The following is a 27,643-nucleotide window of genomic DNA, read 5'->3' on the forward strand; positions in this document are numbered from 1 at the left end:
CAACACATACAAAAGCTTCTTCTATCTCAGTTGAAAGTTTTTGAATGCAACTTGAATAAATGTAAAAACAGCTCCAGTTGGAAACTGCACCCTAGGGGGAATAAAGCACCCACAACAAACAACCAAAGGTGACTAAATATTGAGTACAAGCTGATCTTTTGCACTCTGGATAGATGCAAACTACATTTTGTTGTCACAGTACTTGTGCAATGAGAATAAAGTTGAATCTGAATCTGAAATCAGTCTAAAGTTAACTCCGGCTGTGGTGCAAATGTGTGTTGGGTCGTCTCTTGGTCAGTGGCTGTCTGAAAGAATCCAGCCGACTGACCACATTGCTCAGTAGTGAATTCTCCAGGGTGGCTCCTCTGCATGCCTTGAGAAAGAGCGAGAGCGATATATATGCTGGGGGGTGCATCCTGAGCGATGAATGCTACATTGGGGAGCTGCAACCTCAGCGCAACTCAGCAGCCCAGCGTATCAATCATCTAGGACAGCCCTGGAACAGTGGAGCGACATGTACAGACACACATGCAGGCATACACAACATAAAATATACCTACATTCTCATCCAAGGCTGCTGTAATCAATCCTTCCACGTGTGAGCTGCATGCTGCTTTGCATCTCACCATCAGTACTGAGATGTCTGACGGCTGCTGGATGATGAACAGCCACCTTAGAGATATCGCGCCCACGTCTGCACCCTGAACCCAAAAGCATCTCAGATCGTAGCGTTATAAAGCAGAACAAAATAAGTGGACAAAAAAAGTTCAGACATTTTAATTGAGGTGGTGACATCTTACAACATGGAACAGGCAATATGCAGAAAAGAACAATCTGATCCATATTTTCTTGTTGTGAAGAGACAATGTTTCAATGTTATTCAGCTTTGTTTGCAATCTACATTCTCGGGCTTTATATAAACTATTGTCTGTAACAAATCAAAAGTAAACCGTCGGGTAACCAACACAAAAACAACACTATTAAGTCTTTACCGTAGATAAGACATGTAATTTTCCATGACATGACTCTAAATACTTGCCAATACTGATATTAACTTGAATAATCTTTCAGTTAAATATTTGTGGTCACACAGCCAGTAGAGGATGTTCAAAGACAGTTTGCAGAGGTGACCTCTAAACCCATTAGGACTTGTGATTTTACAAGGCGGAGAAATTATTGGTGAGATTTGGGGAAATGGGTGACATATAGCCTTTGAAAGAGAGGTTAGGGTTGCCGTTTGTAGGCCACAGGATTTTGGTGTGTAGGACAAAGATATGGCACATTGAACACATGGAGCAATGATGTATAACCTATCACAACACAGAATGTCAAAGCATTTGATCTGAACGGTGTGACAGCACACAGTGTTAATGTCAGAAGTGAAAGTTGACGGTGCTACTCCCCGGACCAAGGAAGCCGTCAAACTGGCCATGTTCATTTCTATGTGTAACTTCATTCGAAGTAAATGAGTGCTTGAGCTCCGGTCTGGAAATACAGAGACAGAGGCAGCATGATTCCCAAAGGAAATATAGCTCACACTGAAATCCCATATGAGGATTTAATTTAAAAAAGTAATAATTAGCAACTGTCCTAGAAGGAATCATGTAATATCCTCTAGATCAGGAGAGAACTTAACCATTTGCAAGGTAGAAGGTATACAAATGTTTGCGAGTGTAAAACACAGGGATCATCTTTATTTTTCATAATAAATATAGAATCACATTTTACCAATTACAGTGGACCACTATTATACAAAGAAGGAAAAGGAAAGCACTGATTGCCCACAACTCATCACCAACCACTAAGAAAACAACGCCTCAGAGAAAGAGAGCAGGAGCCTGAGAGTTTTGACATTCAGACATCAACTTGAAGTTCCGGGGCTCAGTTACAAATCCCCTCCCTTGAATCCTTATTTACTTTTCTCACATTCATAATTAAATAGCTGAACCCCAGTTCACTAACTTTGTGCATCCCTGAAATGTTCACAGTTGAGCTGTTTAAATAATAAACAGAAAAACATGGTGAAAGAGTTGTTGGTAATCTACTGCCCCCTAGTGTGAGCAAGTGTGAGCAGCATTTAGCGACACTACACTGTTTTTGTTTTTCCGTGACCCACTCGCCTGTCCTTCATCTCCATGTCCCTCTTCCGCCCTCCTTCACAGCCAGCTCAGGTACAGTACGCTCTCTCAGAGTCATCTGTGCATATCAAAGAGTTAGAGGATCTGTTCGGTGCTCGAGGCGGAGATGTCAAGTAGTCTCCAGGCAGCGTGTGGGTTTAGCTCCTCCTGGTCTCGACACAGAGCCCACACGTACATCATCCTCAGCACTTTTTCCTGGAGGGAGAAAAACAGATGGTACACTTATTCTTAGCTGTTTGATTATTCTCCAGCCTTGTAGAACACTAAAGACAAACACATTTCTAATGTGGTTTGAAACAAATCAAATATACAAGACATTGTGTGATTATGTTAGCCTTATGTAAACCATGACAAAAAAAAAACAGCTTTGTGATCAAGTCATAGACAAAATAATAATAATCAGGGCATACTGTGAAAAGGTCCTTATGAATATGTTTGTCCCTTACATGTTTCAGTCAGTCTTCTACAGATAAAGTAAATTATATATTACCAGCGCACATATAGGAGGCTGGTGTCAGCTGCCAGGTAATTACCGCCCGGGCAGCGCTGGATAACTGATGCGGGTGCAGTCAAGCAGGTAGCAATGTGTATAATTAGGTCAATTCTAGCATGGCTTCACTATCTTTGAGGTTAGCAAGTCTAGCATTAATAATCAATGGTATTAGAAATTTGCAGAAAAATCCTGTGGAAAATGTATAACAGAAATATATCCTTATTAAAATAGAAAACATAACTAGAGAGCAGACACTCCTAATTATCTTCCTCCTCTTAGTCGGTATCCAACTTCAGCAGAGCATTGGAACTTAAGCTGCGCAGAGGAATTTTTCTCTGTTTTGGTCTCATATGTCTTTGGATCCAAAGAGCACCTGTGTTTCGATACCTGCGTTTGTGAAGTAGCAAATCTACTAATATTTCATCACATTATTTATCACATAGCTGGATGTCGTCAATACCAAGACATACCAGAAAGTTAGAAAGTGGAAAACGATTTGAAGGGTCTCTGACCAGATGGGTAACACTGAGAAGTTGAGTGTAGGAGACATTTAATACTGTAGTCCATAAGGGCAGAGTCTGTCACCTGATGTCCAGACATTTGGATCCAGCTGATTAAACAGTACATCCACCATTAATTCCCTTGCAGTAGTCTTTAAATCTGAACACTGGACGGAATCCAACTACATGGTACTAAGTGGATACCTTGACCTCTTTACCAATCACAGGGGTCCCTGAGGAGCCCTAAGCAGACAATATGGCTGATTTACAACCATTTAGTGTGAGTCGTGGGTCAAAATAAATGTCAAGCCCAAATAAAAGTTGCTTAATTGTCCCATAAAATGTTCTTGGTCTGTCGTTTAAAAAAAAGTCTAGCAAATGTATGATTATGAAAAAATGCCAACTAAAGCTTTGTATGGACGTTTTTCACAGCAGAAGTTTGGACTTGTTCTATTAAACCAGAGGTGAACATGATAACATTCCCAGTAAGCTACTCCAGTGAACTCCATGATGCCTAAGGACCCCGGCCTCCCCTACGTGGAATGCACCTATCATCAATGTTATTGAATGCACCTGTGCTTTTCTTATTGTGACAAGTTTAAATGTATTTTCTTTACATGCCACAAAATTAATACAATTTACATTTGGTGTCTTTTAAATGCTCTTTACTTACTACGGTGTTTGTGCGTCTGCGTGTGCATTTTTGTTTGTGTGTGTGTAACTTACAGGGTCTCCCTCCACTACCTCTCCTTTGGCGTTTCGGATCACCATGACTAACTGAGCCTGGAAGGTGATAATCAGCACTGGACCCTGGTCCATCATCTTCCCCATGGCCAACTGGAGAAAAGAACAAATACACACTTCACTGAACCAACAAACCAGATTTTTAGATACCATTAAAGTATTAGAAGGTTTATCATGGCTCGAGAGATATTTAACAACAAACAAGTTATGGTGAGACAATATTTCTGCAAGGATTGAAACACAGTCTCAGCATTTTTTTTGAGCAAGATGTTAGAAAACACCGACATTTGTCTGACTGGTTGCATACTTTGATTATGCACGACCCTGCAGATCCCGTATAGACTTCAACCACAAGTTCTCCAACTCAAATCATTAAAAAGGCTGTTGAATGGCTGCCTGTTAGTGTTACACTTCAACCCATTTCCCCTTTTTTTGATACTTTAATGTGTTTTGTAAAACATTCCAACCAGCAATTATAATTAAATAAAAAAATGCTTACTCATCAAACAGGTGTTTTAACTGAAAACTAGTGACATACTTCATAATTCAGTGAAACCTGGTAGTGTCATGGAGCATCAATACTCAAGGCTTAATTATTAATCATGTGTAGTGTAGTCTGGAAAAACTTACATCAATATTGTCAATGTCCAGGATCTTGGAGTCGAAATGAAGTCCCATGGCCTTGGCTTGCTGAATTGGGTGTGCCAGCTGGCTGTATGTCTACACACCCAATAAGGAGAAAAAGAAGATAATATCATGCCTGCCCCATTATGTGCCCCATTATGTACCCCAGTGTGCTCTGAGGGCAGTCTAACAGCTGCCTTTACATATCCTATCTTTACAAAAGAAGCCTTTGATATCTGTGTGTGAGTGAGAGAAAAGCCGTACCGCTTCATAACACCAGTCCTTCAACACCTCCAGCTCCCCTCGGATCATCGCCTGCATGGAGAAAGAGCAAACGACATCTTAAAAAAAACGTCCTGGGCACATCTGAAAGGGTAAATCAAGACCTGACAACAAAGGTCAAAATTTTGTTAAATTCTACATCAACACTGTCACAAAAAAACAAACAAGAAATGTACTGTAATACAATTAATGTGACTTAAAATAAAATTTGTCTTGTCATGAACATCATCGGGCATTTGTTCTACCATTCTTAAATGAATTAAATGATTGCATGACACAGACATGACTTGTTTGCACTCCAAAAGTACCTCCAGTATATTGGGGATGATGTCTCGTTCACACTGCTTAAGGAAGTAATCTTTGTCAAAGGACGGGTCCGCCTTCAAAATCTCTGTTAGTACTTCCGACATCTCTGTCTTAGAAAACAGCCCACCTACACACACATGAGGATAGGACACACTGGCAATAAGAAAACAGATAATAAGCTGTGCAACAGACTGCGTAGTAACAGTACAGATGTGTAAATGTTTGTGACGAAAGTTGCTGTTATCTACTGACCAACTGCTGGGTTCATAACTGTCTTACTATGACTGAACAATCTGTGCCATTAACTTTTGTTTTCTTTCCCGGATTCTCTATCCCATTTTGTCATCCAGTTACGATGCAAACTAAATCTGCCTTTACATTAAAAAAAAAATTACCTATATCTTTGACCTGAAAAATATAATGTATATATTATTAAAAAAAATAAATACCTGAGATACACACAACCTTTGACATCAAACTGAGGTCTCTCACCTATGAGGTCAGTCATCCTGTCGGTGACAGCGCGAGATGCTCTGACAAGGCTGCTGTCACTCTCATCGTACTTCATCTTCATCTCAAAGAACCCTGCAGTGAAAGAAAGAAGCAGAAACCTAAAGGGTTCCATCTCATTCACACAAAAAACACACACATTGAGGATGGAAGGAAACCTCTCTGTCAGATCAGCAAATCCTTCCACAGTCAAATTAAATTCATCAACAGAAACCTGATATCATAGTTCCTGTCAAAAATATGAAGTGGTTGGATAATGAGAGGAATGAAAAGGCTAAAAACTGAGGCTCAGCACAGGCTGCTGTGTGTGTGTCGCTGCCGGGTGATTGATGAAGCATTGTACGAGTTCAATACAAGTCCTGATGAATAAACACACACACACACACACACACACACACACACACACACACACACACACACACACACACACACACACACACACACACACACACACATTTATTTAGCAGTGTTGGGCGATGATGCAAAACAAGCCCTTCATGCCTCTTTGCATTTTACATCTAAAAAGTACAGTCTTCCACTGCACTGAATAAAAGTCTGTAAACTGAACATATACTGTGTGATGACACTAAAAAGCTGCTGTGTAGCAGTTGGGTGGTTTTATGCTGTGTAAGATATTGTACAGGCACAGATATTCAGTATTCCCATATTACCAATTCCATAAGAGCTTTATTTTATTGATTTAAATCAACTTTAGATGTATCCTATGACTGAAAAGTGATGTTCCGGTTCACAGTCTTTCACAGTGTTTTAGGGAGAGTAAAAGGTCTTGTGGCAAATCGGTTGGCTCTGCTCAATATCCCAACTGTAACCTGTAATCATTTTTTTCACCTGATCAAGCATTATTATAAATCATCGTTGTTTCCCTCACTAATGTGTACAATATTGACTAAAACAGCTCAGTGATCTACAGTTTTACCACACTCTCCACCTAATCCCCATAGCAAGACCTTTGTTGAAGGTCAGTGAATTTCAGTAGATGCTTAATAGTTCAGGCTCATAAGCTTTAAGGTTAGTTAAGTTTTCAAACCCCTCCAGGCCCAAGCACAAATATATCTTTCACACGTTTTAGTGCATGCACAAGTTTGCTGTGGATTAATTTATCTCACCAGAGCTGTGTGAAATAGCAGCCTTACATGCAGGACAATCAAAATGATGTGCATTTCACTAAACTCTTACAAACTGTTAAAATACACACACAAAAGGCTCAGCAATTAAATAGGGGCGTTCGCCATTCCTTTTAGTCTGTTCCCACACAAAATAGCATATTCAAAGAAGGCTTGGACTTCATATCACTTCTTGTACATGCAACAGAGAATTTCTGATGCACTTGTTAAAGTCTGACTTTAAACAAACAAGGATGCAGACAGAAAGAACAAGAGATCAGTTAGTCCTTACGGTTGAAGACCACATTGTTGTCTTTAAAGTCCTTCCACTGCTGGTACCATTTAGAGTCTTTGTGGAGCACCACACCCATTGCTTCCCTGAAGTAAACACAAAGGAATGCTTTAAACAGCAGGCCAAGGGAAACAGGTGTCCCTGTTGACTTGCTGGGTCATGCTGACGATCACATTTAACCATATTAACCCATAAAGGAAAACACTGCAGTATTTACATCAAGAACAATTAACAGAATGCTCATTAAATACTGGGGATAGTGTCACGGTTTGCTTATCTCTGAAAACGATGATGTTTTCTTAATACTGCTTTAGATAAAGTGGGGCAGTCTGTTAGTACTTGACCAGATGTTAGTAGGTTGGTACCTGACCAGATGTGACTCTCAGTGCGCAGATTTTTTCAGCCTTGAGTTGTTGTTTTTTCCTTTTCTTTTTTTATGTAATGATTAAACTGTATGAGACCATTAAAGTGGTATCAGCCATCTCTGAACATGAGAGGGGTTGCCCTCCAAGTGTCAGGGTAAAGTAGAGAGCACTCACGTACTCGTTGGCTTCGAAGACCTTGCTGTCATCCCCCGCCCCCTTCGAGGAGAACTCGCTCCTCTTTCTGAGCCTGGCAGGCGCCCGATAAGGGCCGGTGTGACCCAGATCACCAATCTCTTGCTTCACACTCTCCATGCCCTGAAGACAGATAAACAGGGAGCAGATGAGAAAACAATAAATAAGTTCCAGGCATATCATTTTCAGGACTGAGTTTCCTTTATTCTTAATCAATTTCACAATATTATTTAATAATACATTGTTATTTTCCTGTCTTTATCCATAATAATGAGCCATTTACATATACTGACGATGACTAGATATTTCCCCAACATTGCAACAGAGGTATGCACACAATTAGGTGAAATATTATTGATTAGTTCACTCTTTTTGCATTGCTCCAACTTGTTTTATCTTTTTCTGTTGTCTCAAGATTCCACTTATCTTGCAATGAGACACTTCTCAGTCCAACCTTCTTAAAGAGCTTATGATTATGTATCAATGTACAACTATCTTCAGTTTATTCAAGAGAAACATAAAATAAAGAATACGGTTGAACTTCTGGTAAACCAGGACATAGATCTGCACCACACTGTGCACAGTGACTCCTTACCTGTGAAATTGCTCTGAACGCACCGCTCTTCCCCAACATTTCTCCACTTTTAGAGACGGACTCTGCTGAGGTCTTCGCTGTTTTGGCTGCTTCCTCCATTCCATCCCTGATTTTCTTCCCAATTTCTGTGCGACTGACCTCCTCCAGCCCCTGTCCACACACACATTGTAACGGTGGATTGATCCACTCGAAAATCGTATCTATCATATGACAATCGAAAGGAAGGCTGCATCTGATTGAGAGACATTCACATTTACCTCTTTAACTGTCTCAGAGAGGTTTCCCAACTTCTTTTTGAGAACGTCTGAGGTCTTCACTGTTTCAGACTCTATAGTTTTCTGTAAAATAGACAGCAGGACATTGGCAAACCTTAACACTTGCTTTTCATTATAAAAATAATATTGAATAATGCTATGTGTGGGCAAATACTAACATATTTCCTTCGAGCTTGTTTTAATGCATCCGAGTCCTCTAGTTTTTGGGCCTCTTCCCGGAACTTCTTGATGCTGTCTTTCATGTCTTTGTTCTTGTTTAGCTCCTGCTTAATGTTGTCCAGTAATTCCCCCAGGAAACCTTTTCTGCTGCTTCTCTCCCCTGACAAAAACCTGACCTGCAGCAGACGTGACTGAGGCACCTAGTTGGTATGAAGAAGAAACATGTAGAATTAATTTACTTCTAGCGTGTCTCAAGCAGTTCAATTAAATGTAAATGTATGACCGACAGGGGAGGTGTGCCCTAATGATCAAGACATCTTGATAAACTTCAGGAAGGAAAGAAGTATAACAACGAGTAAAGACAGCATGGGCACATTATTAAGATAAATATGCACACTAGTAGATCGAGACTAATGTTTCAGCAGAGGCACGCTTCCTTTTGAGTATAAAAAAAGTCTTTGCAAATGATAAATACATTGAATGAAAGTTATGATGTACAGTTAGAGGTGTTGTTTCAAGTTTATGGTAATTTTTATGGCAATAGTTTGGGGTGCTGTTGAACTTTGTCCAAATACACTGGCAGGAGTTTTGATCATTTTGTCCAGCCCATTTTCATCCAGGGTAAGCTTATAAATAGAAACACCACTCTGCATAGTGCGACAACGGCGCAGTTCATCTCCCAAAACTCCCCTTAAACTAAATTAACACCTCTCCAAAAACAGCTTTAACAAAGACTGAACCTTGTGATGGTAAAAATGACTAGACTGTACTAGACTACATCAGTTTGTTTTCCTTAAGTGTACCCTACATTGGCAGTTAAGCGTGTATTCATTAAGTAAAATTACTAAAACAACAACAAGTCTGCTTGAATTGCAGTGTTATTTGTTTGGTTAGATTGTGCTCAACAGCAACACCAGGAATCCTTTCCACTGAGGAAGGCCTTCTCCATCTTCAGAATACAGGAACACAGTACAGAACAACATGTTGTAATATATTAGCTGTTCGTACCTGTGAAGAGCATGTGAGGACCCCACGTGTGCTGAAGACAACAAGTCTGTTGTGAAGTAGCAGGTATGAGGAAGGGAATCGTCCGGAGCATTTTCTGACACATATCTGGAAACAAACGATACGAAGTCACATTCAAACTTGACTACTCGAGAACCACTCAGCAACTTATGTCGGCGGTTACTATGAGAAAGCTGTACGTGTCGGAAAGAAAATAATAAAGTGAGCACGCTAAAAGTAGTTTGAAAGACACTTTAATCGTCATAAGGCATGGTGGAAAGGCAGCATGTGCAGCTTGATAGCAGAAATTAAATTTTACTTGAACAAATAATTCGCCGTGCACTTCTGAGTTCAATCACCGGCTGGACATCTAGCTTACATATTGAAAGAGCTAGCTTTAGCTCAGCTAGCTAAGCTAACCAACGTCTTCAGGAAATACAATGTGCAACACGACCAGCCGATGGAGAAACTGTTGGTTCAAAAACAACGTTTGAATTGTCTGCTTGCCTTGAAGTGCTTATTAAATGCCAATATTTCATCATCACCTAGTCTCAGGCTCACCTGGTAACACTGACATAAGGGGGTCGCCATCTTGAATGTAATGCCTGTGACCTTCTCCCCGGTGATTACCTTATTTTTACAGGAGGGGGGGCTCGTGAGCGTCCAACAGAGAGCGAACATCCTCGCGTGCGCTTTACCTCTATATCGCTCACACCGGCCTCCTTTAACACGCGGTCTACCTATCATGAGCAAGTAACACTCTCTGCACATGTTAATAAGTGATCATTCTGAACCCCAACAACTAGAGGGATATAGATGTATAATCTCCACTGTTAACTGTCAAGTTCATTAACAGTCAAGAAAATAACATGAAAAAAAGCAGCATTTCAAATACTGAGGTTTATTTATCAAAACACCTTACAGAACAAAAAGGCAATGACAGGTGAAGCAAGACAGAAACAAAAATTAAAATTTGGTCTCTAAAACAAAAACAAGTAAAACAGAATCAACTAAAAACACACTTTCACTGTGACAGATTACCAACTAAAATAACATTTTCACTGTTACAAATATCTTACTAACCAAATGAATATAAAGTATATATCCTATGGGCAATTTAGATGATACAGAGCACTCAGACTTTTAGGGACTAAATTAAATGTCAGATGAAAGAGACAAAATTTATGCATGTCTATCAATTCTAACATCAATTTCTCTTCCATTCAGCCGATAGCCATTCATGGTCCGGCAGACACGCTCAGCAGTTTCAGGGGTGTCGAAGCGGACCACACCACAGCCCTTGGACTTGCCATTCTCCATCTTGATATCAGCATACTGCACCATGCCTGCAGAAGGACGGACACCAATGTAAGAGGTCAGCTTCATGTAAAATAGCGACACAGTAATTGCAGGGTTCTTACACATTTTGACCAATGATTTCCATGACTTTAAACCAAATTTCTATGATCAAACAATTAGTGAAATCTTTGTGTGTCGCCAAACACAAATTGGGCCGCGATCTGGCTATCGGGTAACATCCGGCAAAAAAAGCAGACTGGCATCTTCGGATGATTTTTTAAAAAAAAGGTGAATTAGCAACCTTCAGTGCCCACATTATCTCTGCAGTAAGAACTTTATTTTTTGTTCCAGCGCCATCTGTTATTGCCGCCTGCTTGTTAGCCCAAGCAAGCAGCACGCTCGGCGTAGCAGTTGCTCTGGCCACTGTGGCAAAAAGGCCGGTGATAGGGGTCGCTGTAGCTTCGCTAGCAGCAACGCACCAATGTCGGCTTCTTTTAGCATGGCTCGTTAATGCTGCCTCCCCCATGTTTGAAATGTCGAAGGATTTGCCTCCACACAACCTACATTTGGCTCATCCTGTTTTTTTGCCGGTTGTTACCTATGATGTGTATTCCTCCATATGTAGCCAAGCATTGTTAAAGCTACACTTCCCTGGCAGAGTGAATTATCCCGACCGCTCATGAACCAAGCTACTGTTGCTACAGTAAGTAGCTCAGGGAAGCGGACAGCATTGCACTTGTTAAAGTGCGTTCACGCGCAATGCGAATAATTCACTCTGAGAGTATGAGAGCGTATGCCTGCCTGCTTGCTTTTTATTTATTTATTTATTTATTTATTTATTTATTTATATATATATATATATATATTTATTTATTTATATATATATATACACAAAAAACATTACATTATTTCAACCTCAGCATAAATGAACATCATGCACATTTCAATACAACACATTTTTATGACTTTTGGGATTTTATTTATTTTCCAGACCTCGAAATTAGAATTTCAATATTTCATGACTTTTTTATGACTATACGAACCCTGCAATTGATTTTATCCAGTACATGCCAACTATGACTCTTACCACATGTGTTGAAGGTATCCTTCAGCATCTTCCAGTTGAAGTCAAATGGCAGCTGGAAAACAAAATAGATTTCAAATAAATTACTATCATATGCCAGAACAAGTTAAGGAAAAAATAAATAAGCTTGACTACCCTAAAGATTAATACTTACGTTTCTGACAAAGATCTGGCATCCCTTCCTGACATTGCTTCCTCCAGCTCCAGGCCCTCCGGCTCCTCCAAAGGAATTTCCAACAAATCCACGATCCAATTCACCAGTGCGATCAAACTGACCACCAACACCTCCAGACCCCATGCGTTCCATGCCGGAGCTCATGCGGTCGATGCCACCGGAGGGGAAGCGGTCAATGCCTCCAGTGGAGGCGATGCGGTCGAATCCGCCGGCCATTCGGTCAATCCCGGTGTTGCCCATGCGATCCATACCCATTGGGGACCCAAAGTCCAGGTTAGATCCCATGCGATCCAACCCAGACGGACCGAGGCGGTCAAACCCAGCTGGGCCGAGACGGTCCATGCTGGAGCTTATACGGTCCAGACCGGGTCCAAGCCTGTCCATACTGGGCCCCAGTCGGTCCATCCCCGCGCCCATCCGGTCAAAACCAGAACCCAGCCTTTCCAGGTCAGACCCGCGGTCCATCCTGTCCATGCCCATCCGATCCATTCCTGCCATGCGTTCCATGTTGGCTCCTAGGCGGTCCATTCCAGAGCTCATGCGGTCCATACCCAAGGAATTTCCTTTAAAATTGCGTAAACAAAAAGAAAAAAAAAGTTTCATCAACCGTCAAAGCTCAAGTGAGAATCGCCTCTAATCTGGTTTATCAGATTAGTTATGAGAAATGTAAAGCAAAATCCTGAAGATACTAACCCATTCCTCTTTCAAAGGAGTCACCAAAATTATTGCGAGACATTCCCATTTCATTTCGCCCAAACTCCCTCTCAAAAGCACCACCAATCCCACGCTCCATCTCTGACAATGCAAGAGATGAAACCATTAGAAACAGCCAGCAAAATGTCAAAAGTGTTCCATGTCTGCTTTAGGGGTGCTCAACACATCTCCTTACCGTTCATCCTGCCCATTCCAGAAGAACCAAAACGTTCCATGTTGTTCATTCCTCCAAAGTTGTCCATTCCTTAAACAGAGGAGAAGAACATCTTACACCAGAAGACACAACTAGAGACATATGGAGGGGCTGGGTATTGTACGTCATAAAGGTTTAGAAGTCATAGTGACATATAAACTAATAATTGACAGACTCTTGCAGAATCTAGGTTCTTTAAATATGAATTTACTGATTTATACATTTTCCATTTGGCTCCGTTCACTGTTATGCTGTTGGCAATGGAGTTTAAAACTCCTCGCCAATGTTTCAGACTAACATTATTTCAGGGACTTCAAGTATAACGTGCCCTATCGGGAAATGTTAAAAGAATTAGTATTGAGTTTGCTTCAACAGTGAATGCAACAGTTAAGGCAAATACAGTTAAGGCCCAGCTACTTGAAAATCTTAAGTACATACCTCCTCCACCACCGCTGCTGCTTCCGCCGCTCCTATCTCCTCCTCCCATACGACCTCCCATGTTACCAAAGCCCATTCCATCCATTCCTGCAAGAGAGAAGAGCGATAAGCCACAGACTTCACTCATCAAATTTGTACAGCATTTTAAGAGACCAAAATAAAATAAAAACATTCCTCAACCAATAATTCCAAGACTAATCTTATCTACATTGTTACTATTAATTAAATTACAATAAATACATTTTGGAGAATAATTTTATACCCAAAGCCAATGTATATACTAATTATATTTTTTGAGAACATAGGTTAATGTAGATAAAACAATATATTAAGTTCCAAAATCAAAACACATTCATGACCTTGAAAACAAACAAATTTAATAAAAATGCATTACTCAAGGGTTTAACAAAAACACTGGAGCTAGTTACCTCCAGGGCCCATGTTGCCCATTCCTCCTCCACCACCGCCACCTCCACCTCCTCCGCCTCTATTGATCTGTGTAGCATCAATGGGCTGACCACCAGGTCCCAAGCCCAAACCAATACCACTCAGGCCACCTGGGAAGAGAAATGGGGTTCAGTATTAAGGCATTGTCTAAAAATTGTGCCTGTACAAATACATTGCATTAAATATCCACAGTATCACCATTATTTGGCATCAAAACTGCAGTTGAAGCACCACTGTGAAATGTTCGTTCAATATGGAAATATATATATTTAAGTGGCCGATAGTCACTGGCACTACCTGCTTGTTTTTCCTCTGTATCCAATGCAATTAAGTATCACAGGTACATTTCTGCACCAATCTGAAGCAACTAAAGTCAACTGGCAACAATACTGTGGTTATAAAGTTTTTTCCTAAATACTAATAATGTATACTTACGGGGCAGAGCGGAGGCAGCTCTGTCAGGTGGTCCAAAATCTTTCGGCAGGGATTTCTCATCCTGTAAAAGCAGACAAATACATTCAGACCATCCATGCACTTCATTTATAATGCGAGCCAATGTACAGTGATGTTCAGGCACTTACCAGTTTGACATGCATGACTCTGTTGAATAACAGCTGTCCATTAAACATTGCTGTGAAATTATGAAGGAAAGCATACCAGAGAGATTTTGACATAACAGTCTATGCATGTACAAAGAGATCCCAATCCAACATTGTTTTCAAAAAAGGATACAGACAGCTTGGACAGCTTCAATGGGCATATCAAATGTTACGGTTCCCATGCCTCTGCTTTTCCCATCCTTGTCCTCCAGAATGTCAGCCCTCACCACAAGGCCCGCCATGCTGAATACCTCTTTCAGCTTCTTCCAGCCAACTTTGTAGTCAAGCTGCAGGCACAAGGAACATTTTTTGGAGATGATTACTTGTTTTTGCACAGGCATTGAAAAAAGGAACAGTCAAAACAAACAAAAGGTTTCTCACCATATTTTAAGATTAATTTAAAAGCTGTACAAGTTACTGCATAAACTATATTTTGCAAAAAAAAACAACAAAAAAACAACTTACAATGAATTGGCTAAAATTAGAAAATGAAATGCATTTGCTGGCCATGTTTTTATACCACTTAATTTCATAAACGTTTTTAGTGTACTTAAAGAACTACAGGACACCTCTGGAAGACTCACATTAGCCACAAAGACAGTGCTGCCAATCCTGCCAGCCTGGAGACCATGTATGATCTCATTGGGGATGTTGGGGTTGTTCATCAGACTCGGAGGAATGTTGACCATGGAGCCATTCGGTCCAGGGCCCATTCGCTCCATGTTCATGCGATCCATTCCGCCCATGCGATCCATACCGCCCATTCCGCCCATGCGATCCATTCCGCCCATGCGATCCATTCCACCCATACCGCCCATTCCACCATGGCCTCCTGGATGTCCTCCACCTTGAGTCTTGTTCATCTCTCTCTGAGCAATCGCACCATCAGGGTCCTAATAATAAAAAAATTTAAAAAAACATGAAAATGTTCAACTGACATTTTGATCTCTTTGTTGCACTTGGTTTTAGCTTGTCATCTGTACTGTGACTTACCTCTTTCACTTTTAGGGGTCGTCCATTGAGGTTGTGCTTGTTGGCCTTCTCCACTGCTTTCTTCATTAGCTCTTCAGTCCTAAACTCAACAACCCTAACAGAAATATACAGAATATCTATCAATCAATAAAACTCTTACATTTTAATGTACCCTCTCCAAATAACATTTCTTAAAACAGACAAGTGTGGTGCATGCATTTCCACTTTGTTAACTTAAACAGGATTGCAACATTTCCATTTGGTCTATTTGAAAGGCATTAGCACAACAAAAGCTGAAAATATTAAATTGGATAAATTACTTACGCACAACCCTTTATTGACGGAGCCAAAAGGAGACACCAGAACCAGCCGCACCAAAAAGGAGTAAAGAACAATTAAAATGAGTGAAGGCAATTAAAAAAAAGAAAGAGATATTTTAATTGACAAAAGGTAAGCAAAAATAGACAATGTCATGCATAATCACAATTTCAACATCACAAAGCCTACAGCCTTGGCCACAACTCTGTGCTTCCACATAACATTACTATTCTAGGATCTTTTCCCAGTCACTAGCACAATGCAAGCAAGTCTGGTGAATATTAGAGTATTTTTCCCCCAACATCCAAAGGGCAGAAAATCCACAGTGAGATAGGATTCCCCACTACTAAGATATTGGCGGTAACGTTTCCAGTAAAGCTGTTCTACGGAATGAGTTAGTTACCAACCAGCTACCAGCCTTGTAACAACCTCTTGCAAACTAGACCCCTTTAGTTCATGAGGAGCAAATCCAGCAACCAAAGGGACTTTGTCACTCAGATACTGCAATCCCACGGGATTGGCTACAAAAAAAGCTGAAGTCCTTTTATAAGAGCATCAACCCTCGGATGACATCAAGTCAGTGTCACAAACAACACCAAATAAAACACGCCTCAAGCATGTCACCGTCTCACGCACTCCACCAGGTTTCTGAAGCTGAACAATTTCCAACAATGAAAATAAAGACACCAAAGCTGACAAACACAGGTTTGTCAAGGATTATTCATGTTTTATTTGTATGTATTTGCACTTACCCTCGATTTGCCTTCTGCGTCCATTAAGTGTTCCACGTACGTTACCTCACCCACTACAAATCAGATTCCAGAGACGACACACACCAAGGGGAGAGAAGCCGAGAGAACAATGGGGGTTTAGAGCAGACACACAAGTAGGGTGGCCGGTGACAGTGAGCTCAGACTGCCAGTCCTGCGCCTTCCCCCAGCACCTCAGCAGCAGCGCAATATGGTACAGGTCTACAAAAAGCAAGCGAGAGTCTTTACAAAAAAAATTAAGACCTCTTAGCCTGTCCTTGTTGGAATTCTCCCGAAGCACCAAAAGCAATAGACTGAGGACAACAACTGTTGAAATGGCCATCAGCCTGCCCATTTGGATATAATGCCGTGAACACCACCTTCTACCCGACGATAATTGACCCTATAATTTCAAGTAGGCAAAACCCTTGCGATGCCGCTGTCCATTTCATTGCAAACCTGTGCATACTTTGTCAAATGTCGCCATTTTAAACATCAGGCCAATGCAACAATACATTCGCCCATCAACTGAGCCTGAGGAGAAATCTACGGCTAGAAACTAACCATAATCGTAAAGGCAAACCCATAGGGGATAGAAACTTCTCTATTGGCAAACATGTTCTTAAAGTGGACCGGTTCCATAGACGCACAAAATCCAAATTTTGATTCAGCGTCGACCACAGCCACGCATTCGTTCCAGATCACGTCTGTTCAACAAATGGACATCAGTGACCAAACCTCTTAGAGACAAGGACAGTGCATAAGAAGTTGCTTCATTTTGTAGACCTGTACCCCAAAGAAAACTCCAACGCGTAGCCGTGTTTGGCACAACATGGAGATCTGCTGAGAAAACATTTGCTCGTCAAGGTCACACCTAAAAGAGAAAATGCAATTTAACTGCACAGTCAGTTGTCATTAAACGAATACCAGGCACTCCTTCTGAAAAAGGAATGTACCCTTCTTAACACATGCTTTCATTTCAAGTAAATGCCAATTTAGTGCATTACTTATACAATATATGAAGCTTTACCCCATAACCATGTAAAATCCATATTGTACATTTGAGAATTTAAGTCTAATCCCTGCTGAAAGTTGTTGCATCACAAATGATTTCATTGTCAGGGCTCCAAAAGTTTTATTAATAAATCATTAGAGCTCCAGTTTAAAACGTTAATCACATGTTGCAACTGAGAGCCACTTCATTGTCTTATGGCAATGTAAAGTATGCTTTTCATGGATTTCTTGGGGGAAAGCGTCTCAATATGCCACTCTGATCCCAAGCCATTGGATTTTTACAGTAGTGGACCGGCTTAACACATACAAACCCCTCTTCACAAAAACCACAATAGGTTTTACTAATCTTGATAGAGAATAAATGTTCATTCATGTTCATCCAGATTCACTGCACTTGTACAAGTCTGCAGCAACTCCTTACTTGACGGACCTCGTCCAAAACCTTTGTTCCAGATAACTCCCAGGAGATCTCAAGCAACATTGTACAACTAAAGTTTCTGCACAAATCCCCAAGAGCCCTTCAAAGCTGCAATGGTCAAACAAAATGACCCTGGATGCTGCAAGTTTTTGTCATGTTCAAAACTGACTGACTCAATTCCTGAACCAAACACCTTACCTTTTTCTTTCATTAGGTCTTTGAGAGCTTGCCATTTGACATCGTATGGGATGTTGCTGACAAAAACCCGGTATCTTTTGTTGACGTTTCCATAGGGTTCATAACGTCCTCCTCCTCCTCCTGCTCCACCTCTCTTGGGGGGCCTCTCCTTCCTGCTTGCATTGGGCTCATGTTTGGCTTTCCCGTTCACTTCTCTGTATAAAGAGATCAGTAAAAAGTGAGTAAACATACTTTTCTATATGTGAGCACAGAAAGGTGCTGATTAAGATGATTCAATCGTGGCATGTAAATTAAAAGCCAAAAAGGGAGCTAGTGGGGACACATGAGAAATAAACTAACTGCAGACATTTGCTGGTACATTCGTTAAAAAATATATACATAAACATAACATACACCACACCTTTCACTCACGCATTGCTCGCGAGTGAACGAGGCCGTTAGCGTCATTAACTCAACCCAATAGTGGGCCTAAAAGGATTTGGTTATAGCCCGACAGTAAAAACCACGTTTCAACTAGAGTACCTTTTAAACAAATATAGATTACGTGGTTAAAGTACGATTACTACTACTAATAAAAACACAGTTACAATGTCTGAGCCTCAATAATCGAGACAATTGAACGTCAGCCGCATGGCAAGGCCGCTCTTTGCACATGACGTTAGTAGGCCCGTAAAATAACGTTTCATTACTTTGACATGGTTTTTCAAATTGCAAGCAAATATGTGAGGAATGTCCTCATGTTTTACATTAACCCTAGCCAAGTAAGCAAATGTTATATTAACGTTACTTAGAGTTACGTAAAATGGATGGTTTCGTTAATTAGACGGGTCCTAAACACACTTTCTAACAGCATGCAAACTCATTACAACTAAGTTTAGAACAAATTGCAAATTTTATAAAGATTGTCTCACATGGATGCAACTACGGGAACATTTTTTTCTCGAAAGATTGGTCTTTCTCGACCTTTTCGTAGATCTGGATTATCACGGCTAACGATGTAGCTCGCTAGCTAGCGAACTCCAACAAAGGACCCTTGATGAATGGACCTACCCCGGTAGCTGCTGTTGCTGCAGCGGCGGCGGCGCCTGCTGCTGGCCTGCTTGTTCGGTCACGTCAGTCTTTTCGACCTGCTCGGTGGACATCTTGTCGCACAGTTTAGTGTCTTGCTAAATTAAACCGGATTATCAAAGACTATATTCGTTAATATTCACGAGTCACCTTTTAAACTGAATGTAATGAAACTGATAACTACGCCAACCACCTCTGCGACACCAGCTAAGGAAAATGGCGGAGAGAGCGTTAACCAGGAAGAACGTAATGCTGGGAATTTTCAAACCAGGGAGAGGATTATCTACATCCGGTGTACTTCAGGGGGCAATAGGGATTTTCAGAATAACGGTGCCCGTAATGCAGAAACAAACACATTCAAATTCGTGTAAAATAAAAGTGAATTTTGATTGAGTGTGTGTGGATTAGTTTTTTAGGAACACGCAGTTGGAACTGTCCAATTTTACTGATTTGTGTCTTCTTTTACGACAATTCGTGACAGTTTAAAGGTCAAACTTGAAATTGTTGTGTCAAACCACCATTTTTTTAATTTGGGTAAATAAAAAATCCAATGTGGGATCAAATTTGACCCAGTGACTTTTAGTATGTATGGTGCTGGAGAGATGGTCTTTAGGCCTTATCCGGCTGAGGAATTATACAGATTTAACGGCTCACAAGTCCAAGCAAAAAAGTAAGGTTTTCATTTTAATACAGTGCCTTTTTGGATGCCCTACAACAATGACCTGGTAAAAAATTAGGTTGCTTACACATCTATTTCCACAAGTAGGCCTTGCGTAACCCAAGTCCTCAAACCATGCAATGGCTTTTGATTCTGAACCTTTAGCGCCATTGTAATTACTTGCTTTACATTCTCTGTATTACAGGGTTATATAACTGATGCTCATTGCGAAAGCAGAGGTTTAACGCTCTCTTATCTGCCGCAGTTAGCGTCAGATCAAAAATTCAGAAAAAGTAGGATTATTTAACAGCGACGATCATGTTGGGTGGATGTAGAAAACATTTAAAACAAATAACACAAACAAAATTTGAGAAATTTTATCAAATTAATTTTTCACCAATTTTGTTTTCATCATTCATTGATGACAATGTTCAAACTATAGTTTTCTCCCAAAGGAATAAGATCAGTATGCCCTCTACGCTTTGTACTCTTATGAAGACGAGATTAGAAATTACACTTGATTTAGCTTGTAGAACCTTAAAGTCAGATGATAGAACCCTGAGGCGCGTAAAGAACCCTGAGATCAGAGCATAGAACCCTGAGATCGAGCCTATACACTTGAGGTCAGAGTATAGAACCTTGAGGTCAGAGCATATAACCTTGGAGTCAGAGCATAGAATCCTGAGGTCAGAGCATAGCACCTTGAGATTAGACCATTAAAACCTGAGGTCAGAGTGTAGAACTCTGAGGTAAGAGCCTAGAATTTTAAGATTAGACTATAGAAGCTCGCACCACCAGGCTGTCCAACAGCTTCATCCATCAGGCTGTCAGGAAGCTGAACTCTCTCCCCACCGTCTAACTCCGTCCTCTTCAGACTCGCATGTCGAAATGCTGCTCGGGAGTTACAGTCATTTATTACAGTCATTTATTTATAATTTATTTAAAGGTTTTGTCCTTCATAGTCTTCATAGTCTTAATAGTTCCTAATTTATGCTGTCTGTATGTTATATGTTGTCCTTTAAAAAAAAATGTTTAAACTGTTTTTTGCACTTTATTATTATCATTATTATTATTTGCACAATTCACTATATGTTGGACAGAAGAGAAACATACTTTCGATCTTCTGTAAGTTTGCACTGTATATTACACAAAATTGATAATAAAAACGACTTTGACTTTGAGAACCCTGAGGTTAGAGCATAGAACTTTGAGATCAGAGCACAGAACCATGAGGTCAGAGCATATAACGTTGCAGATCGGAGCATAAAACCCTGATCAGACCATAGAACCCTGCAGATCAGAGCATAGATCTGAGGTCAGAGCATAGGTTCGTTGTGATATTGTTACAATTGTCTTACAATGTGTTCAGTATCACGTTGGTTCAGTTCATTTAAAACAAGAAAGCAGCTGCAGTTCACTGCCAGAACTCACGGGGGCGACAGTCAATTATAGAGTAGCTTGGTTTCCTAACAGCGACATCAGCCGGGACGGAAGTCAGTTTGGTTAGTTACTAGCTACTCACCTAGCCTTAACAATAGCTTGTGTTTATTTTCTTACTGTGCCTATAGCTTTTTATGCATAGTGGAAACAGAGATAACTTATCTTAGAACATATTTACTTGACCGTTTGCGGTTCTGTGTGTAAAATGAACGTAGCTTGGAAATGACAACATTAGCGTTAGCCTTTAGCTAGGAGCGTATGCGTTGGACAGTACCGCGCCGGTGAATGAATACACATTATTTACGTTTGGCAGGTTGTGAGAAGTTTTAATTAACAACACATTCAGTCATGGGTACTGGTGCGGATGTCAGGGATATTCTGGAGTTGGCCGGAGGAGAAAATGACGGTCCTATCAGCAAGAAAGATATCATCAACTCAGACAAGGTGAGAGATGATCACAAATCGCGTCACTTATAACGATTCCTGTCCTATTAATTTCCTCAAAATTGAATTAACATTTAACAAGATTTACAGGGCGTGTGACTCAAAGCCACAAAATGGCTTTTGAGAAGATCATATTGTTATTCAATGCTTGAGTTTTACCAGTGTTCATGAGATAAACAACCATTCTCCCATCATCTGTCTCAGAAAAAATCCAAGAAGGCAACGGAAACGCTGACCTTCAAGAGACCCGAGGGAATGCATCGAGAAGTCTATGCTCTGCTCTATTCAGATAAAAAGTATGAACTCCATTTTAGTATTTCTTAAAATCTATGTACAAAATTACCTTTAAGGATTCTAGTCTTGTGTGTTATTTGTATCTATTAAGTTTTGCAAAGGAGTTATAGAATTAATATCGGGAATGTTTTTCTCTCTGCTGTTGAAAATGATTATTCATCTCTCTTTTTGCAAATAATAAAAAATCAGGACCAATGACAACCCAGTGAGTGGCATGTTCACTCGAATAAGCAGTAAAACATGTTATGTCAAAGCCACACTGAAAGGGAGTGTGTCTACATGCTCTATTGGTCATAGGGATTTTTTTTTGTTTTTTGTCACTATCTGCTTGTGCTGAATATTCTTGGCTTGCTTTAACAAAGACTTTGTATTACTTTACTTTTACTTGATAATCCCCAGAGATGCACCCCCTTTGCTGCCGAGTGATACGACTCAGGGCTACAGGACAGTTAAAGCCAAGCTGGGCTGTAAAAAAGTGCGTCCCTGGAAATGGATGCCCTTCACCAATCCAGCTCGCAGAGACGGGGCTATTTTCCACCACTGGAGACGTGTGGCAGAGGAGGGCAAGGATTACCCTTTTGCCCGCTTCAACAAGGTCACCACTTATTCAATACAAACACATAGGAGTTGTATTGCCACCCATCTACTGTCAGCTCCTCAATGTTCAGATGTATATATTTTTTTTTACTTTGTTCAGATATTCATCTCGATTCACTGCATGCTTTTTGTTTTTATGTCTGCTTTTATAGACAGTACAGGTACCAGTGTACTCTGAGCAGGAATATCAGATGCATTTACATGACGATGGCTGGACCAAAGCAGAGACGGACCACCTGTTTGACCTGTCCAAGCGCTTTGACCTGCGCTTTGTAGTTGTCCATGACCGTTACGACCACCAGCAATACAGAGTAATCTCTCAGCCACTTATCTACATTACTCAAGTTCCATTTTGCTGAAGATGTATTGCAGAAGTCTCAATGCTTTTAGTTGAAGCCCTTATTTGTTGTGACATTCTTCCATTTATGCTTTTCAGAAACGTTCTGTGGAGGACCTGAAAGAACGATATTATAATATTTGTGGTAAGCTGACCAAGGTCCGTGCAGCTTCTGGGACCGAGCCCAAGATCTACATCTTTGATGCTGGCCATGAAAGGCGCCGTAAGGAGCAACTGGACAAGCTCTTTAATCGCACACCTGAACAAGTTTGTAACTTTGTGGTTGGATTATTATTTTGTTGTTAGGCTTTCATAACTTTGAGATTGCTCAGCCAAGAAGAGAAGCATCATACCGAGCACAAACCAGTTAGAACTACATTTATTAATGCAGTCATGCCTTTTGTGGCAAAATATATATTGTCCCTTGTATGACGTTTGCCAGCCTTTTTAAATATTTACGTTGCACTTCTATTGTTTTTCCTACAGGTGGCAGAAGAGGAATATCTTACTCAGGAGTTGAGGAAGATTGAGACGAGGAAGAGAGAGCGCGAGAAGAAGGCCCAGGATCTACAGAAACTCATTAAAGCAGCTGACACAACCACAGAGTTAAGACGAGCGGAAAAGAGAGTTTCCAAGAAGAAGCTCCCACAAAAACGAGAAACTGAGAAACCGGTATGATATGCACTCATACAGAAGGAGCGAAGTAAAACACAACCAACTGTTTGTGCCTGAGAAATGCTTACCAGCCTATGAAGGCATCGACAGAGGGAATGAAAAACCTTAAATGTTTGCATTATTGAGATGGCACAGAGGTTAACCCTATAAGGGTGCTTTATCAATGCAACAGTACACAGAATTAAGACTCAGCTCTGTCCCAGTAATTAGCATTTAGCACGGGCTGCTATGTCACAGTCTGAAATAAAAGTCCAAAACTATCCTGTAATAATAATAATAATGGTATTAATAATAATTAATAGAATATTTTTACACCTCAAGTCTGTTTAAAGTTCAGAGGGTTGTTATTATCTTGTGTCTAATCAGTTATTCCTTTTTATTTAGGCCGTTCCAGAAACAGCAGGGATCAAGTTCCCAGACTTTAAATCGGCAGGAGTCTCACTGCGCAGTCAGAGGGTGAGTACAACTCATATTGAGGTATCGAAATTACAAAAATAGTACTTCAAAGGGCATCTACAACATCAAACTTCACTGTGCATTTCAAATACCAACAAGGATCTCACGTACAGTGGTCAGAAACAATCTCACAACTCTGTATTAATAACTTATAGTTCTCTCTTCTTTGCTGACATGTAGTAATCAATTCAGTTTTGTTTAAATTATTATTAATGTCAAAACAATTTTAGTAAAGATGGACCCTAGAGCTGATGTATGTGGTAGAGCAGGATGTCTGACTTAAGCATGCTATCTCTCATTAGCACTGTGATGATTAATTATGTTAGGGACTTGCTAATATCTGTAAGAGCTAGCAAGGGGACTCTTATTCATCTTCAAGACTGATGAGGAGCTGCCGCTCTCTATGGAAAATGCATTAGCACAGCTAAAGGAGTGGAGTATCCCTCGAGCTAATCAGTCAGACAGAGTTCAGTGGATAAAGACACTTTGATCTGGCCTGCTGAAGTGCATTTCATACGAATTAAAAGCCCTGAGGTGGAGCTGTTCATCCTAATATCCCCGGCACCTTAAATCACAACCTTGTGTGTGTTACCGTGTCTTTTTCTGTGTGTGTTTGTGATTCAGATGAAACTGCCGAGCTCGGTAGGCCAGAAGAAGATCAAGGCCATTGAGCAGATTCTGCTGGAGCAAGGAGTGGGTAAGTGTGAATTAACATGAACAGTTTGCATTTTACATTTAAAGTTTCACATTTTTAACTCTTCTCTACAATATCCATACTATATATGGATTAGAGAGTTGACGGTCTTGGCATAGTGTGTTCAGTATGGCAGGAAAAATAATACAATTACAACCGCTTAAACTTTTGATACACAACACAGGTGTTTTCAGTTATTCTGGCTGGCTTTATCTCCCATCAATGTCGACAGTGGGCTGAAGATTTGATGGAAATGTAGTATTTTACAAATCTTCATCTACCAATGAGAATGATAAAGGTGTGATTTGTCTCACCCGAAGCTAACAGGAGATGTCACTTAATTATTCTGTACATGCCCCCACAGTCCTGAGCAGAGGTCTACTTAGCCAGAATAACTTTTAAAAAACTGGTGTGGTTGTTCAGGGGTTTCAAACAAATATTATGACGTCTTTAAAATGTAGAAGAAGAAACAAATAGAAGAAGAGAACAATGGGGTTTGATAGCAGCATACTTACACATAGGAGCTATTTCTTGACAAAGACAACCTGGGCACAAATAAGTACTAGTCCTCATGTTGCAGTTGAAAGTTGTCTAATGATATGAGAGGTTTTAAAAACATGGCTTCCCATTTGCATGTATAACCTAACAAGGAAACTAACTATCTGCTGTGCTCGACAGACGAGCAAAGCTTCAACAGTCTTCATTAGCTAAGTTGCATACTGAATGAAAACCCCTGTACCAACCGGTTTGGAACCAATGCATTTATCAGTAACACTATCATCTTCTAATACTATACTGGCCACACAAATAACCCATAACCCATTATAAACAAGTAATCAGTTGTTTTAATATAAAGCTCCTACATCTTCCTTCATATTTGTCTTTGTGTCTGTCTGTGGATCCAGATCTTAACCCCATGCCCACAGAGGAGATTGTTCAGATGTTCAATGAGCTGCGTAGTGACCTAGTGCTGCTGTATGAGCTGAAGCAGGCCCACAGCAATTGTGAATACGAACAGCAGATGCTGCGTCATCGCTTTGAAGCCCTACTGAAGACCGGCAGCGGCGGCATGTTGGGTGGAACTTTAGGGGTTGGACCAATCACTGCAACACCGGGGGGAGAACTCAATGCCACAAACAGCACCACAGCATCCACCCCAGGAGGAGAAGCTCCATCCTGGCCCTGTGCAGATGACATCAAGGTGGAAGCCAAGGAGCAAATTATTGATGTTGTAGGAGCACCACTTACCCCAAACTCGGTAAGACTGCACAGCATAGACGCAAAACTCTTTCGAACCGTCACAAAATATTGCCTGAAGTTTTAACCAGAGCTGTTTTTAAGTCTTTTGTACAAAGTCAAATCTCAAAATCTTGAGAGGGCAATTCTATTAATGCTCAGTATGGAAATGATTTTTGCCAAAATTACATCAAATACCTATAACTTATGACCATATTTCACAAATTGTTCTGTACTAATTTGAATTCAAATGCTAACACAATGGCCACTTGTATTTTTATGTTTTTGTTTAATTTATTACAGCGTAATGCTGAGCACTGTCCGAGGTGTGATAGCTCTGCTGAATGTGTACACGTAAATCAATTACCCAAATACATGGCTTTCATTTTGAATGTCAGTGGAATACAGATTTATAGAAGAAAATAATGTAACATCCGTCTCATAAATTTGTATTACAAAGATTTGTTTAAATTAAGGGGCAAACAGGCTTGTTGCTAATTGAAAGGCAGTTAAATGCTCTCCTCAAGTTTTTGTTTTGTGTGTCACGTCGCAGCGCAAACGGAGAGAGTCGGCATCCAGCTCGTCTTCAGTGAAAAAGGTGAAGAAGCCTTGATGAGGACGAGAGCAACCACTGTTACACGGTGGAGGACATGGCACCGTGTAAGTTACTGTGGTCACAGTGAAGACACATGTTTTATGGTTGGACAAGTGGGAAACAGGGGAGCAGAAAACCAGATTGCTGTTGATTTACGTAGAAGCGCCAATGACTACAAACACACACACACACACACACACACACACACACACACACACACACACAAACAACTTTTCACCTCCCAACAAGACCTCTCCAACCCCTCCCCATCTGGCCTGCCCAGCATCTTTGTGACAAAGGCAACAACTGAGTGACATTTCATTCCATTACTGCTCGTCTCCCTGCCTCCACCATCGCTCAGCCTTAGATGAGGCAAGATCAACTGTAAATTGCCAGGCTGAGCTAATCGGGACATGGGGAAGAAGGTGGGAATGACTGGGTAATTGAAATGAATTGGAATGAAAGAAGAGACTTTGGGAGTGGGAGGACCTCAAGCTGCAAAGCTTATTTGACCCATCTGAGGTTTTTTTTGGAGCCTAATCATGCCATAGTGTTTACTGGAAATGTGTTTTTGTGTTAGCCTTTAGTACCTCCTGTAGCTCCCCTCGACCCAGAGTGCGGCTCGCTCCCTCGCTCTCTGATAGACGGCGGTTCCATCTGCTACCCGGCCTTTGTGTTGAGCTAGTTAGACTGATTTGTGTTGTTTGTCCTCAGATGACCTTGAAGATGCTTTAGTCAATAATTCAATAAACCTCATTGTTTTCTTTTTTCTTTCTGCGTGTTCTGAATGTTTATGCCACCATGGTCCCGTTTACATTTTCAAGCGTCGGTCGCCGTTTCTCAGATGATATTTTAACTTCAAGTTAATTAGTATTGAATACACATTTGCTAGGGAATTTTTAGGATCATGACATTCTTACCTTACCT

General features: G+C 40.6%; 3 protein-coding genes across 4 annotated transcripts; 1 reads left to right on the top strand and 2 right to left on the bottom strand.

Moving 5' to 3' along the window:
* Positions 1 to 753: 753 nt before the first annotated feature.
* On the bottom strand, positions 754 to 10,341 carry LOC137794465 (mitochondrial import inner membrane translocase subunit TIM44-like). The gene is made up of 13 exons (XM_068591234.1): positions 10,166 to 10,341; positions 9,608 to 9,712; positions 8,599 to 8,799; positions 8,423 to 8,503; positions 8,166 to 8,315; positions 7,557 to 7,693; positions 7,014 to 7,099; positions 5,580 to 5,672; positions 5,090 to 5,214; positions 4,764 to 4,814; positions 4,506 to 4,595; positions 3,858 to 3,968; positions 754 to 2,333 (listed from the first exon to the last, which is right to left on the bottom strand). The coding sequence occupies exons 1-13, from the start codon at positions 10,283 to 10,285 to the stop codon at positions 2,214 to 2,216; spliced, it is 1,470 nt and encodes a 489-aa protein (XP_068447335.1). The 5' UTR covers positions 10,286 to 10,341; the 3' UTR covers positions 754 to 2,213.
* A 154-nt stretch (positions 10,342 to 10,495) lies between these two features.
* hnrnpm (heterogeneous nuclear ribonucleoprotein M) lies at positions 10,496 to 19,521 on the bottom strand. The gene is made up of 16 exons (XM_068591235.1): positions 19,273 to 19,521; positions 18,223 to 18,416; positions 16,596 to 16,648; positions 15,850 to 15,857; positions 15,547 to 15,640; positions 15,138 to 15,446; positions 14,687 to 14,840; positions 14,536 to 14,585; positions 14,390 to 14,450; positions 13,936 to 14,064; positions 13,508 to 13,594; positions 13,052 to 13,120; positions 12,856 to 12,957; positions 12,142 to 12,725; positions 11,991 to 12,042; positions 10,496 to 10,950 (listed from the first exon to the last, which is right to left on the bottom strand). Exons 1-16 carry the CDS (start codon positions 19,362 to 19,364, stop codon positions 10,787 to 10,789), a joined length of 2,202 nt encoding a protein of 733 aa, XP_068447336.1. The 5' UTR covers positions 19,365 to 19,521; the 3' UTR covers positions 10,496 to 10,786.
* Positions 19,522 to 21,252: 1,731 nt separating this feature from the next.
* Positions 21,253 to 27,486, top strand: dmap1 (DNA methyltransferase 1 associated protein 1). Of its 2 annotated transcripts, none has more exons than XM_068591133.1 (11): positions 21,253 to 21,275; positions 21,702 to 21,832; positions 22,037 to 22,128; positions 22,526 to 22,721; positions 22,876 to 23,034; positions 23,160 to 23,327; positions 23,547 to 23,732; positions 24,120 to 24,191; positions 24,816 to 24,888; positions 25,791 to 26,143; positions 26,675 to 27,486. In XM_068591133.1, the coding sequence occupies exons 2-11, from the start codon at positions 21,737 to 21,739 to the stop codon at positions 26,732 to 26,734; spliced, it is 1,455 nt and encodes a 484-aa protein (XP_068447234.1). In that variant the 5' UTR covers positions 21,253 to 21,275; positions 21,702 to 21,736; the 3' UTR covers positions 26,735 to 27,486. The 2 variants fall into 2 exon arrangements, with proteins under 2 accessions (XP_068447234.1, XP_068447233.1); XM_068591132.1 differs by lacking the exon at positions 21,253 to 21,275 and adding an exon at positions 21,300 to 21,450.
* Positions 27,487 to 27,643: the final 157 nt, after the last annotated feature.

Source organism: Clinocottus analis, unplaced genomic scaffold, assembly GCF_023055335.1.
Source record: "Clinocottus analis isolate CAN_PGR_092001 unplaced genomic scaffold, fCliAna1.0.p SCAF_25, whole genome shotgun sequence".
NCBI classification, from domain to species: domain Eukaryota; kingdom Metazoa; phylum Chordata; class Actinopteri; order Perciformes; family Cottidae; genus Clinocottus; species Clinocottus analis.

Coding starts and splice junctions, on each gene's coding strand:
- LOC137794465 (XM_068591234.1), bottom strand. CDS start 10,285: ATGTTCGCTCTCTGTTGGACGCTCACGAGCCCCCCCTCCTGTAAAAAT. Junction 7,100..7,556: donor AAGGTCTTCGAAGCCAACGA/GTACGTGAGTGC, acceptor TGTTTACTTCAG/GGAAGCAATGGGTGTGGTGC. Junction 5,673..7,013: donor CAACAATGTGGTCTTCAACC/GTAAGGACTAAC, acceptor CTTTCACTGCAG/GGTTCTTTGAGATGAAGATG.
- hnrnpm (XM_068591235.1), bottom strand. CDS start 19,364: ATGTCCACCGAGCAGGTCGAAAAGACTGACGTGACCGAACAAGCAGGC. Junction 13,595..13,935: donor GGGCAACATGGGCCCTGGAG/GTAACTAGCTCC, acceptor TCTCTCTTGCAG/GAATGGATGGAATGGGCTTT. Junction 12,043..12,141: donor GCCAGATCTTTGTCAGAAAC/GTAAGTATTAAT, acceptor TTTGTTTTCCAG/CTGCCATTTGACTTCAACTG.
- dmap1 (XM_068591133.1), top strand. CDS start 21,737: ATGGGTACTGGTGCGGATGTCAGGGATATTCTGGAGTTGGCCGGAGGA. Junction 22,722..22,875: donor CTTTTGCCCGCTTCAACAAG/GTCACCACTTAT, acceptor CTGCTTTTATAG/ACAGTACAGGTACCAGTGTA. Junction 26,144..26,674: donor CACCACTTACCCCAAACTCG/GTAAGACTGCAC, acceptor GTCACGTCGCAG/CGCAAACGGAGAGAGTCGGC.